The 13882-nt window shown below is 38.3% G+C and overlaps 1 protein-coding gene across 4 annotated transcripts in view; it reads left to right on the forward strand.

The window, feature by feature from the left end:
- The window catches only part of SQLE (squalene epoxidase), a 28158-nt gene that overhangs the window by 8895 nt on the left and 5381 nt on the right, over positions 1–13882 (forward strand). For all 4 annotated transcript variants that reach the window (XM_074353051.1, XM_074353050.1, XM_074353053.1 and 1 more), the window contains exons 3-8: positions 1377–1629; positions 8105–8285; positions 9424–9520; positions 10465–10581; positions 10662–10833; positions 12141–12236. In XM_074353051.1, coding sequence (XP_074209152.1) covers positions 1377–1629; positions 8105–8285; positions 9424–9520; positions 10465–10581; positions 10662–10833; positions 12141–12236 — 916 coding nt within the window. The remainder of the gene's footprint in view (positions 1–1376; positions 1630–8104; positions 8286–9423; positions 9521–10464; positions 10582–10661; positions 10834–12140; positions 12237–13882) is intronic.

Consider the following 13882-nt stretch of genomic DNA (forward strand, 5'->3'; position numbering starts at 1 on the left):
TGAAAGATATAACTTCCTCCAGAGTTCCCCTTCCAGGATTGTGTGTGTGTCGTTGTGTGTGTGTACTCAGCAGGGGAATCTTAGGGAGAAAATCTAATAAAAATTGGCTAAGATGACAAAAGGGGTTTATCTTGCTCTCAGAACAGTAATTGAAATATAGTCAGTTGTGCTGGCCATTAGGAAATTGTGAAAAGCTAATTTCTCTAAGAGAAATTATAAAAAGTAGAATGGACAAGGCCCTGGTCGATTCTAGAGGCTGAATGAATATTAGAATCACAGAGAATTAAAATTCTAAAGGATTTTCGGTTTTATCTCCTTCATTTTTTGCCTGAGGTCTTTTATTAAAACCCCTTCACAGTGGCATTTAGTCTTGCCCTAATGCTAAGGTCAGAGAACTCAAGATGGTTCCTTGAAGTTCTGTATCTGAGATGTGTTCGTATTTGTGAATCCACATGCCAAGAAAAAATACTTATTACAACATTGAATTAATTCATTTAAAAAAAAACCCAACAGGCACTGTTACTCTTGATGAGCAGAAATCTCTCAAAACAGGACTTTTTCATCTTATAATCAAAGTTAAGGTGTTTACTGTCAGCCTAACTATGATAGGTTTAATGTTTGTCCTTATTCCTAAACTGGAAGGCCAGTAGTTTGTCCAGGCTCTGTGAAGAGTATCAGGATGGGGGGGGGGGGGAAGGGATAAATTAAATATGTTCTTTATGTTAAGGAATAAACTGTGAACAGGTCGAATCACAAGGGACAGAATGAGTTAGTTGTTCTTTGGAATTTTTAAGTTGAATAATTCTCAATTAATAGGTCAGTAGACAGGATTTGATAGTCTTTTTGTTGTATAAAAGTGATTTTAGATTAAAATAGATTTTTCAGATGAAGATTCAGAGGGAGAAAATAAAGATGAATAGTGGAAATACCTAAAAGGTGCTAAATAGTTTGCAACATGAAGTCATATCAGAAGTTGTACATGATTTGCGTACAATAGATGCTCAGTGTATATTTGAAGAATTGGCTAATCAATGATAAAATTTTCCCTATAAGCCTTTGAAGCCCCTTGTAAACATTTTTTCTGTTTGGCCTGGTATGGATTTCTAAATGTGTGAAGCATTTTCTAGAGTATATTTGGGAGATGGAATATATATTTAATTTTATTAGGATATTATTATACATTTTTGCTTAGCAATATTTTGGTATCATTGCTTTTTATATTTGATTGGGTTTTAAAATGTAATGGTTCATTTGATTTGATAACGTTTCTGGTGTAGTTTTTACCTAAGGTGCAGAAGTCCAGTGTGTCTATAGTAGTAGCATGATTTAAGGATAACAAATGTGGCTACATAATTCACTTTTTTTTTTTTTAACAGTGCAAAAAAGGAACCAATATTTCAGAAACAACCTTAATAGGAGCAGCTGCATCTACGTTGGTATCTTCTCAAAATGATCCAGAAGTTATCATTGTGGGATCTGGAGTCCTTGGCTCTGCCTTAGCAGCAGTGCTTTCCAGAGATGGAAGAAAGGTGACAGTAATTGAGAGAGATTTAAAGGAGCCCGACAGGATAGTTGGAGAATTTCTGCAGCCAGGTGGTTATAATGTCCTTAAAGACCTTGGTCTTGAAGGTAAGTTCATATTGATTTTTACCAGTTATGTGGTATAAGCAAACACTCTTCACATTAGACTATCCTGTGGCTGGTAAAAAGGTATTTCATTTTATTTTCATGTGTAAAAGTTACTATACTCATTTACCAGCAAATTTGCCTGCAGATGAGAGCGAAGGAGAAAATAAAGCCCTTAGTATGAGTTGACAGAAGTAGCCTTAGTGAGATACAATGAAGTGGCTGAAAAATTGTAATGGTCAAAATTAAGGACTGGAAAACTAGAAGGAGGGCATGAAATTTAGCAAAAGGTGAAGGGAACTACAGGTGAATATTATGTACCAGTAGAAAATACGCTTATATTTAATCATCATTTATCCGTTAAACCAATGCTTTTTAAATACTCTTCACTTAGGAAATACTTATTCACTGTATGCTTTATATTTTTACTAACCAGAGTTCCTGGACTCCTAAATCAATAGAAATTGATAAGAGGCCAGACAAGAAATTCAATCAAGGCTTTATTGGGACCCATGCCGTAGCATGAGGGAGCGAGAACAAGTAACAGTTTCCCTTGCTCACTCTCTGAGGGGGAAGACTTCTCTGAGTGGGGGTGAGCTGGTCCCTTAAATGGGGTGGGGCCAGAGGGGTGGCTTAGGTGGTCCCCCCCGCACCGCCCTGTGAGGCTGTGTGCAGGGATCACGCGCATTACCCTGCTTTTGCTCCTGACACCTCGGAAGTGACATTTGGGTTTTTGGTCTTTTTTTGTCTTATTGTTCATAATTTGTGCCTGTATGCAGTTATTTTTAGTCCCTTATAGTTTCCTTGTGTTCTGTTGCTCAAGGAGATATTTGTCCAGTTGCAAGCACTGCAGCACAAGTTCCCAGGTCCCAGCCGATCTCAGTATGTTGTGCTCTACTGGGTACCAAGAATATACTGGTGAGCAAGACTGATCAACTGTCTGCTCTTGAGGATCAGAGTACAAAATAGACCCAGGCTGTGAATTGAGAAAGAGCTTGCTTGGTATATGGGGTAAGGCAGTATGCTGTAGTAATTACCAGTGGTGATTCTGGCACTAGATTGCTTGGATTTGAAGCAGTTTAGGATTTAAGTACCAGCTGAGGCATTTAAAAAGCCTTGGCTAAGCTACTTAATCTCCTGTGTATTAGTTTCCTCATCTATAAAATGGACAAACACTTAAGAGTCCTTGTCTCATAGATAATCCTTTTTATTCAGCAAACTGAAAAGGAGGCCAATGTAGCCAGAAAGTGTTGGGTAATGGGGAAAGGAGAAACTTGAAATTCAGGCTGGGGAGGTAGGCAGCTGCCAGGTAATGCAGGACTTTGTAGGCGGTGGAGTCTGTCCTGTTGACGCCTCTGTAAATGCCTTTTACAGATATTTACAATGACAGACGCATCTTGTATCCTGACTCAGGACCTATATACAAACATAAATCTGACTGAAATTTATTTTACTTTTTAAATACTGATTATGCTTTTACCCAAGTATACAATTCATACTCAAAATTCATTTCACAATTTACCATTGAGTCACCCTGCAGTTTATGAATGCTGTCTTAAGAGAATATGTGGATATTGTGTGGTGAATAAACTATAAGGTTGTGGTGGGGTTGGGGGTGGGTAGCAAGAGTTGATGCAGGGAGTCTAGTGGGATCTCATTGCTAAGTCCAACTGACAGTTGATGGTGTTTTTGACCAGCAAGGTAGCGGAGGGTTAAAGAGAAGCGGACAGAGTCTTGAGAAAATTAAGAGGCAGGAATGGCATGACTTACTAAAGGATCAGTGTGAAATATGAGGAAGAGGCGATCTTAAAAAAGATTCCTAGGTTTTGATTTGAACAGCTGGTAGATGGTGGTACCATTTGCTGATAAGAGGATGAAGAGGCATTTGGGGGGAACTTGGGGGACCTATTGAGATAGCCAAGTGAAGATGTTAAGTTAATCCAGAGTGCTGATCCAGAGTGCAGAGGAGTGGTTTGAGCTGTCTGGAGTTAGACGTTTCAGAAATGTCAGCATTATTTGTAGTACTTAAAAGCCACAGCAATGACTTGAGACCATCTAAGCAGAGTTTGCAGGGAGCAAAAAGAAAAGACAGAATAAACCGTCCTGGGAAACTGACATTTAAAGATTGGGTAGAAGAGAAGCCTGCAAAAGAGACTGAGATGGAGCTGGAAGAATGGCAGAAGAGAGCTGGAAGAGTTGGGTGGCACTTGATCCAAGAGAGGAAAATGTTTCTAGTAGGAGGGAATGGGTCCATGTCAAGAAAGGAAAGGAGTGCTGTGATGGTTTGCTAATGAAGTAATGAAGGGTCAGGTAGGATGAGTCTAGAGAAAGGGCCATTGCATTTGGCCATTTGGAGGTTGTGTGACATTGACAACATGTTTCAGTGGAGTCAAAACAGAGACTAAAGTGAGTAGGAGATAAAATTTGAGACTAGAAAACTACTCTTGGGGGAAGGGAAAGTCTGACTGAGAAGATGACATTTGAGGGAGGTGAGGAAGCAGCTCCAGGGGTATCTGGGTGAAAAGTGTATCTCTCCAGGCAGAGAGTGTATCAAGGGGAAAAGCCTGGTGGAAGAAGTGAGCCTGGCCTCTTTGGAGAGTAAGCGGGAAGAATCGTGTTGACTAGAGCGGTGCGAGTTAGCGAAAAGGTCAGATGGATAATGGGGGCTGGATTCCATGGTAGCCCATCATACGGATTTGGCTTTTACTCCAAAGGGAAGCCACTGAAGAATCGTCAGAAGAGGACTCATTAAATTTCACATTTTAGAAATATGATTAGAAGTATTATTTTATTTTAATTTTTTAATTGAAGTACAGTCAATTACAATATGTCAATTTCTGGTGTACAATGTCCCAGTCATGTATATACATACATAGATATATAGAAATATTTTAAAATGTCCTTGTTATTGTGAAGAGAAAAGAAGAGATCATCAAGCAGCAAGTCAGAAGCTGGGAGACCTGCTAGGAGGTTACTGCAGAATCAGTGAGAGGTGATGGCTTGAAACAGGGTGACATCAGTAGAGGTGGGGGAAGCGGTCAAGTTCTGGGAACATATTTGGAAGGTAGGACTTGCTGATGGATCGGGTGTGAGAGAAAGAGCGGAGTCCTAGTATCTAAATGAGACAAGACATTGCCAAGAAGAGGCCCAGGACGGCCTCTCGGGTGCTCTGATGTACGGAGACCAGTGAGGTGAGCAGGAGCCAAAAAAGGACTGAGAAGGAGCAGGTGAGGAGGAAAAGCAAAGACTGCAGCACCCTGCTCCAAGTGGAGCGGTGCTTTAGAAGAAGGGAGGTCCCATCTCTGTCCTTCTAAGTTCCCAGCCACCATCTCCCATCAGAGGTTCCTGGCAGCAGGTGTGAGGGTATCAGGAGACAGGCCTTTGTTCCCTTTGTCGTTGAACATCAGGCAACTGGAAATGCCCTCCGACTAATGGACTAATGACTGGATGTAGAAGCGTTTAGAAATCTAGCCTTAGGGGACATCTCCAAGGCTGTGGCAACAAGTCTTAGATGTAGTTCCTGCAAGATGTGAGGAGAGCGGCTGAGGCATTGTAGCCAGTCCACATGGCTAAAATGGCACGCATACCTTTATTATCATAATTAGGAGTCCTTTTGAACGTTCATTATGCTGTCTGCTCCCCCTCAGGTGTGGTGAGATGGAGAATAGAAGCCCTTGAAATAGTGACTTTTTGGAGTGTACACTTTTAATACCAACTGACCTGTCCTGGAGTGTGGGTTTTTAATACGTGAATTGATTGCCTTTTGGCTTAAGCTTAATATCTAGAACTCTTAAAATTAACATATTATAATTTAAATGCTGTATCTTTGTGGTGTTGATACCTAGTGGGGAACTTCCTCCCCACCTCATTTTCTTTAGGATTATCTTGGCTTTTCTTGGCCATATATAATTTAGAATTAGATTTTCTGTATATAATTTAGAATTAGATTTCGATTTCCGTGAAAACAAACCCTATCAAGATTGTAACTGAAATAGTGCTAAATGTATAGCTCAGTTTTAGAAAAATTGACTTGGACTTCCTGTCTGTGAATGAAGTGTGTTCTCCATTCAGTTGAGTCTTAAATGTAATTGAATTAAGTGTCATAAATCTTGTCTGTCTTTTGTTATATTTATTCCTTGACTCTGGTTTCTACTTGGACTTTCATAAATGATACCCATTTCATAATGTACTGTAAACACATTATGAGGTTCAGACTTCATACCAGGTCACGGCACAAAGTTATGTTTGGATTTCTTAAGGGTGGCTCCACCCAGAGGTAGATGGCTTACTTCCATGCCATGCCTCAGGGCGCTGAATTGAGGTTTTCTGGTTTCTAGTATATTGACAAGAAAGGTACGTATGGTTCTCAGTTCCAGCATCCCTCACATGTCAGGGCCCCCTTACCTCCTATCCAGGAGTGGCTTAAAACTCTAGCCTTCAGGCTTGTGAGTCTGGTATCCTTATGCTATTTCTTTTAAAGCTTGCTCACTGGTTTGACTTTGAAATTGCTTTTTTTTTTTAGCTTATACAGGTTTTTGGTTTTTGTTTCTTTGTTGTTTTTGTTTTTAACTTGCCTTTTTTTTAAATGGAGGTATTGGGATTGTTTTTTTAAAAATTTTTTTAATTTTAATTTTTTTAGCTTACCTTTTTATAGAAGCACCTTTTCAATTTTTAATGTGGAAGAGTGTTTTCCATGTCAGTTTAATCTGATATGTTGACCAGTAGTCTAATATTGGAATTTGATGATTGATAGTGACACCCCTAAGTCATGTCACTGTCTTCAGAGTTATTAACTGTCTAGTATTTGTGAAGCATGAATTTCATTGAGGTTTAGGGCATCATCTTCCTGTCTGCTTAAGAAAGTAAGAGCCAAAGTCTGTCATATATGATTTCATCAATACAGTTGAGAGGGAGGGAAGAAGGGAGGGGGAGAGAGAGAGAGAGGATTGTTTCAAGGAATCTTAAATTAGACCTTATTTGTATACTTGTCTGAAGATAATTTACCCAAGGGAAAATTTTACTCTGCTACCATTGTATACTTTTTACATTTTCTGGTGTGTTCTAAATTGGCCGATTTTAGCATTTAAAGTTCTTCCATGATACAATTGTGGATTAAGAAAAACAAGCTTGTCTCAGTAGCTAGACAAATAGAAAATACAAATACAAAAGTAGAAACACTAGGTGGGCTTCAAACATTTAGGCCAGTAAAGACTGGCAGTTTGCCGAGTTCCAGACTGAATGCACTGCTAATTGGCAGCTTTTAGGATGTCAGTGTACTTTCCTTTGACTGAATTTTAACTGGGATAATGAAGAAACCATACCAAAAAACTAACTTACTTTGATCTTAGGTTAGATGTGTGATTAAATATTCATTCAGCTTGTCTCTGACTGTATTCTAAGTGTAATTAAAAAGCATATCAGAAACCTAATTTATTTTGATTGTAGCATAGACATGTGATAAAACTATTACAAAGTTTTCCTTTCATCAGAAATGAAATTATTTTTATTATTTTTTAATGGAGGTACTGGGGATTGAACCCAGGACCTCATGTGCACTAAGTATTGTGCTCTACCACTGAGCTATACCCAGCCCCCCAGAAATGAAATTATTTTAATGTCCTTCATCTTAGTATATCTTATTTTAATGTATCTAAGTATGTATTATATGACTATTTTGATACGTTAAAGTCCACTTTTTCACTTAACATAAACATATTTCCAGTACTCTTAACCATTCTTCATCATTGTAATTTTAAACCCATGCATAGCATTTTCTCAATTGATACTTAATAATATACTTCACTTTTCTAACTTAGATTAACATTTAGGTTATTTACAGTTATTCTTTATTAGAGGTGACACAGTAGTGAACTTATTTTTGCATATAGCTTTTATTGTTAAAAATGAGAATTACATCTTTAGGATGAATATCTTAGATGGATTCCAAGACTATGATTATTACATCAAAAGATGCTGCCTTCTTTGTGGTTCTTGATAGTTATTGCTGTATTTACTTTCTAAAATATTACTTTACAGTATGACCAGTAATACATAAATTGATCCATTTTATCATCTCACCAGCAGTTTTGATAGATTTGGTGTCTTACTGTTTCAGTTTTATTGCATTGATTTTTTTTTTTATCAAGTTTGAACAGTTTCCCTGATATGTTCAATGTTTCTGTTGCTTAATATGAATCATCCATGTACTTTTTTGCCCATTATTTTTAGGATCTTAATATTTTTCTTAAGGATTTTAATGAGTAAAGTTTGTATATAAATATTAATCTTTTGTGGTATTACAAATTTGCTGAGGCTGTTGTCTCCCAGAAGCATTAGGATTTCTGAAACAGTATTATTGTCCAGTCTAGCTGGATGAAGACAGAAGCTCACTTGCAGTGCTTCCGTGTCCTCTTGGTACCTGCTGTAAGTCTGGGCATATTACAGGACTGATTTTTTTTTGAACTGAATTGTTTTGCAGATACAGTGGAAGGTATTGATGCCCAGGTTGTAAGTGGCTACATAATTCATGATGTGGAAAACAAATCAGAGGTTCAGATTCCTTTCCCTCTGGCGGAAGACAATCACGTGCAGAGTGGAAGAGCTTTCCATCATGGAAGATTCATCATGAGTCTCCGGAAAGCAGCTATGGCAGAACCCAAGTAAGACTACAGCTTCTCATGTATGTTGAAGAAGCACATTTAAACTTGGCCTTTGTACAAATACTGTTTTACAAATTTTCATAAGTGTTTGGGTATGGGCCAGAACCTAGCTATTACACTAATACCTAAGTTCAAAGAATGGTAGATTTTCAGTGCCTTTAAGAATATCATATAGATAATTTTCCTTTGAATGACAGAACAATTGAGAATTTTCCTTTGACTAAATCAATGGTGTGATTTTTTTTATGTGGTTAGAATTTAGAGGGTGTAGTTGTTATAATTAAGATTTAAGTACACGTGTGCCCATTTGGGAGCTGGGGTTTGTTGTCATGGCGCTTTCTATTAAAAGTCAGGACAGAGGACTTTAAGAGAATATCCCTCTTCCATTCATACTAAGGACCTAGCTGATAGGACTGGCTTTTTTTTTTTTTCAGTTATAGTTGATGTATAGTATTTTATAAGTTACAGATGTACAATATAGTGATTCACAATTTTTAAAGGGCTTCTTCTCTCAATTACTAACTAATTATTTGCCTCTAGCCTTATATACTATAGTTAAGGAAGTTTTAAACATGAGAACCGTCATGTCACTGGCAAAGGCTTAAGTGTTGATAAAGCAAGTGAAGAAGTAAGTGGATTGTTCCTAGAACTGAAAGGACTTGATATCTGTGGAAGTAGAATATGTTCATTATAGAAAATGGAAAGATATTCAGAAATATAAAGAAAATTGTAAAAATTAGCCACGATCCTTCTAACTAGAACTAACTACTCTGAATAATTTGGTGGCTAACCTCCAGATCTGTATCTGGATTTGTGTGGTTATGTAATGTTTTTCTGTGTGTATTTTTTTTTTTAATGAATTCAGATAAAAATCCCATGTTACCTTTTAAAATGCTGTTAAAAATCATTACATTTAGTATTATGTATTCAGTTTTAAGAAATTAGAAAATAAAAACCACACATAATTCTAAAACCCATTAATGATGTTTTTGCTTTTTGTCATTCAGACCTTTTTCTATGTACATGTGTGTCCAGTTTATGTGGGTAAACTGGAGATGAGGAAAAAAGGAAATTTTTCATTCCTTATTTAAATTGTTCAGTTGCACTACTAGAGAATTTATCTCTATTTATCTTTCAGTACAAAGTTTATTGAAGGCATTGCGCTACAGTTACTAGAAGAAGATGATGCTGTGATAGGAGTTCAGTACAGAGATAAAGAAACTGGAGATACTAAGGTGAGATATATCAAATACCAGTTTTTCCTAAGATTTTTTTCTTTTTCTCCTATTCCTTTAAAAAACTAGGCTTACTGATTTATTATTAATCAAATGGGCTGAGATCTCTGTAAGCCCTCTGTGACAGATTGCAGCACATTGCTCTTTGGAGCACCTCAGAATGCTGTATAAGTAACTTTGGAAACAAACACCGTGATGTTAACTATTAAAAACTGAAATGAGAAGTGTACCCTAACAGAGATGCAGAGGGGAACTGGAAGATGCAAAAAGGAAGGATTCAGCATAAAAGAAATGATTAGGATAAAATGAACTATTGTTTAAATAAGAAAGAGAATTTCTAGGGAGGTAACAGAATAAAACAGTTTCCAGTATTTGCTCATGTTGATTTAGTAAAAGGAGAAAGAGTCGAAGGCTTGTCTGTTGACGCTTCGGGGCTGCTCCATAGGGTCACTGCCCCCTAGAAATTACACTCTAGTGGGGGTGATTGCAAGGTAATATAAATACATACGTTCATGTGTACAAAAATTCTTCTGAGCCCTAGCCAAGGACTGAAAGCACTATGAGAAGTTAGAAAATTCTAGAATAAAAGGATGTGGTTAGTCCTTGGAATTTGCAATGAGATTCAGTCTTCTATGGCCTGTGCTGCTTTTGTAGTAGTTCCCCCCATTGTCTCTCAAAGTAGCTTAATCCCAGATGATTTGGGTGGCAGAGCCTTGAAGGATGGTGATCCTCCCAGACTCAGGAGGAAGCGTCTCTGAAGTGTCTCTGAAGACTGGTCCTGCAGTAACTTCCGCCCCCATAAGAGCCCCGTCAGTGCCAGTATCTCCACATACCCTCTGTAATGCCCATCATATATGTCAGTTTGTTCATGTACATTTTAAAGGAATGGCCTTTCACTGTGTTTCTGAACATTTAGCTGACGTGAGCCTTTGCTTATGTTGTAGGAACTCCACGCTCCGTTGACTGTTGTTGCAGATGGGCTTTTTTCCAAGTTCAGGAAAAACCTGATGATCCCCAATAAAGTTTCCGTGTCCTCTCATTTTGTTGGCTTTCTTATGGAGGTAGGTAGGAATGCAATTCCAGAACAATAAAAGCAACTTGAAATTTGAAAATGATTAAAATATTTTACTTATTTTTCTAGAATGCACCACAGTTTAAAGCCAATCATGCCGAGCTTGTTTTAGTGAATTCGAATCCAGTTCTCCTCTACCAGATTTCACCTAATAAAACGCGAGTGCTTGTTGACATTCGAGGAGAAATGCCAAGAGATTTAAGAGAATACATGACTGAAAACATTTACCCACAATTACCTGGTAAGAAATAGGATTGCACTCCCATTGTAATCTACAGTCTGCAAGCAAGACTCACAGAAGGCTCTTTATCTCCAGTTCTCACTAAAGCTTTGTCTAAATTAGGCCGTAGATAAGGATGGCAGGTGAAAAATGCATCTAGCCGGTCAGATTCGCTAGAGCTGAATAAACTATTTAAACTAGTACATAAAAAAAGCTCCAAGTAAAAAAAATAGTTTCATTATATTTTTTCAGAGTAGTAATTGAAGCATAGTTTTCTGAATAATTACTAATGTTGGCATATATGGTGTTTTTTAAGATAGGCTGGATAGCAGTCTGAGTTCTATGAATTCTTGAAATCTCTCTTAATTACTTTTTGTGCTTGGTTCTTGTAGAGTCATTTATTGAATGTCTACTATATAAGAGGTGCTTTACACACATAATTTAATCTACAAAACCACCCTGTGAGGTGGGCATTATCATTATCCCCATTTTACAGATGAGGGAACAAAGATTCAGAGAGGTTACTTAGCTTCTCCAAAGGGAAACTATTTTTGGCATGTTTCCTTTCACTGTAGTTTTTTTCCTAACCTAGAGCTTAGTTGGAGCAGACTGCCCTGTGATCAGGAGGAAGACCATTTGTAGGTTTATGTTCTTAGTCAGGTTATAGAAGTTCTGCTCACCGTAGGGAGGGAGAACTTTCCACATAGGCACTGTACCCCTGTATCCTCGGATTACAGTGGGAATTGTATGAAAAGGAAGTTCATTTTCTATACACGTGGAAGCACAAAACTTTAAAACAGGGAGGTATCTCAGGGATGAGCTAATCCAACCATTTCATTTCTAGATGAAGAAACTGAAGCTCAGAAAGGCAGTGCTCTCCACATCTTACCCTATTCCCACTGTGCATGCCCTCCCGCTGTTTGTGAACTGGGGGTTTATTTCATCTGTTATTATAGAATATGGTGGTGACAGTAAATTAGATGTTAAATTTATGGCACCTGTTAACGTTTGGACGCGAGGTGGGTGGTTTTTCTCCCTGTCTCGTCTCATCGGGGTTTGTTTCGCTCTTCCTTTAGTTTTTTTGGTCATCCAGCTCTAATGTGCATCTACTTACATTAATTTTCTCCTAGATTCCTTAGTCATCCCTTAGCATGAGTAAGTAGGTACTTAGTGAAAAATTTATTAATAAAATAATTATTTTTTCACAAAGGATGTATGTAACAACCGTAACAGATTTATAGTATTTGTTTCTGCTTGATAACAAAATGTGATCATTTGAAATTGGAGTGTTATAAACCATTTCTTTGTTGGGGCGGGCTTTATTACAGACCACCTGAAAGAACCGTTCCTAGAAGCCACACAGAATTCTCGTTTGAGATCTATGCCAGCAAGCTTCCTCCCTTCTTCACCAGCAAACAAACGAGGTATTGTTTTATTGGATTGATCTGGTGAGGGAAATGCCAGATGACGCGTGTGGTTCAGCTGACACTCCTAGGGGATAACACGTGGTGCCGAGAACTGATGGTTGTGGGCTGACTTGTTACTAATACCAACAGTAGTTTTGTGGTATCTCTCATTTAATATTAAGCTTATGTAAGTCACTGTTCTAGTTATTGGAGTTACAACAGTTAATTAAATATAGTTCTTAATTTAGAGAAGGCACTGTTCTAGTGAGAGCTAGAGACAGGTGATTTCAGAACCCTGCTGATAAATGCTGTAATAATCCCACTTGTGGTGTCCCCGATTCACTGAGAAGTGGGGTGCAGGGCAGAGGGGAGCTTGTGAACTGGGAAGGGCTATTAGGGAAGACATTGCTCTGGGAATAAGCTGGGGATACTTGGGGCACGAAGGGTGAGTGGGAATTCAACAGGACAGTGTGATGAGGGGCTTCCAAGTAGGTGGAACATCTACAGAAGCCAGGAGGACCGGGAAACCATGGCACTTAAGTGAACTCAAGGAGTGTCCTATGGCTGGAGCATAGGATAGGTGTCAGAGTGGCAGAAAGGTAAGATATTTATTTAAAGGGTAGTTTTAATCCTATAGACAATGGAAAGTCATTGAAAAGTTCTTTTTTATAATAGCTTTATTGAGTTATAATTCACAAATCATGGTTCACCCAATTAAAGTGTATTAGTTCTGAGTATATTCGTAAGTCTGTGCAACCATCACCACAGTCAATTTTAGAACATTTTTATCAGGCCAGAAAGAAACCCTGTACCCATGAGCAGTCACTCCTCATTTCCTCCCAACCCCCAGGCAACCATGAGCCTAGAAAGTCTCTATAGATTTGCCTATGCTGGATAGTTCCTGTAAGTGGAATCATGCAGTGTGGGACGCTTTGTAACTGGCTTCTTGAAGGTTCATCCACGCTGTAACATGTATCAGTCCCTCACTTGCTATTACGGCCAAATGACGGCCCACGTGTGGATAGACTGCATTTTGACTATTCATTCATCAGACGATAGACATTTGGGTTGTTCCCACTTTTGGTTCGTACCTGTGTATGAGTTGTTTTGTGGACATTTATTTTCGTTTTTCTTGAGCATATACCTAAGAATAGAATTGCAGGATCCTATGGTTCCTCTCGGTTTAATGCTTTGAGGAACTGCCAAACTGTTTTAAAAGGGGCCGACCTTTCTTAAATTTCCATTAACAATGTACGAGGGTTCCAGTTTCCTCACATTCTTTACAACATCTGTTACCTGTCTTTTTGCTCATAGCCGTCCTAGTAGGTGTGACATGCTACCTCACTGTGATTTTGATTTGTGTTTCTCTGGTGGATGAAAGGTGATGGTGATGAAAGTCCTGAACTAGGGTGTGGCAGTAAAAATGGAAGAGAGGGAATGGATTTGGGTGATAGCTAGGATGTAGAATGCACAAAACAGTGATGGAGTGTAGTAAGACAGAGAGAGATCTCTTGATGGAGTCTAGGTTTCAGGCTTAGATAATTTTGCCAGCTATTTGCTGACATTGGAAATGTAGGAAAAAGTGTAGGTTTAGGGAAGTGTGGGTAGATGATCAGTTCACTTTTGGACCTGGTGGGTATGAAGTTCTGGGAGGGCATTTGAGT

This window comes from Camelus bactrianus, chromosome 25 (assembly GCF_048773025.1).
Source record: "Camelus bactrianus isolate YW-2024 breed Bactrian camel chromosome 25, ASM4877302v1, whole genome shotgun sequence".
Lineage (NCBI taxonomy): Eukaryota > Metazoa > Chordata > Mammalia > Artiodactyla > Camelidae > Camelus > Camelus bactrianus.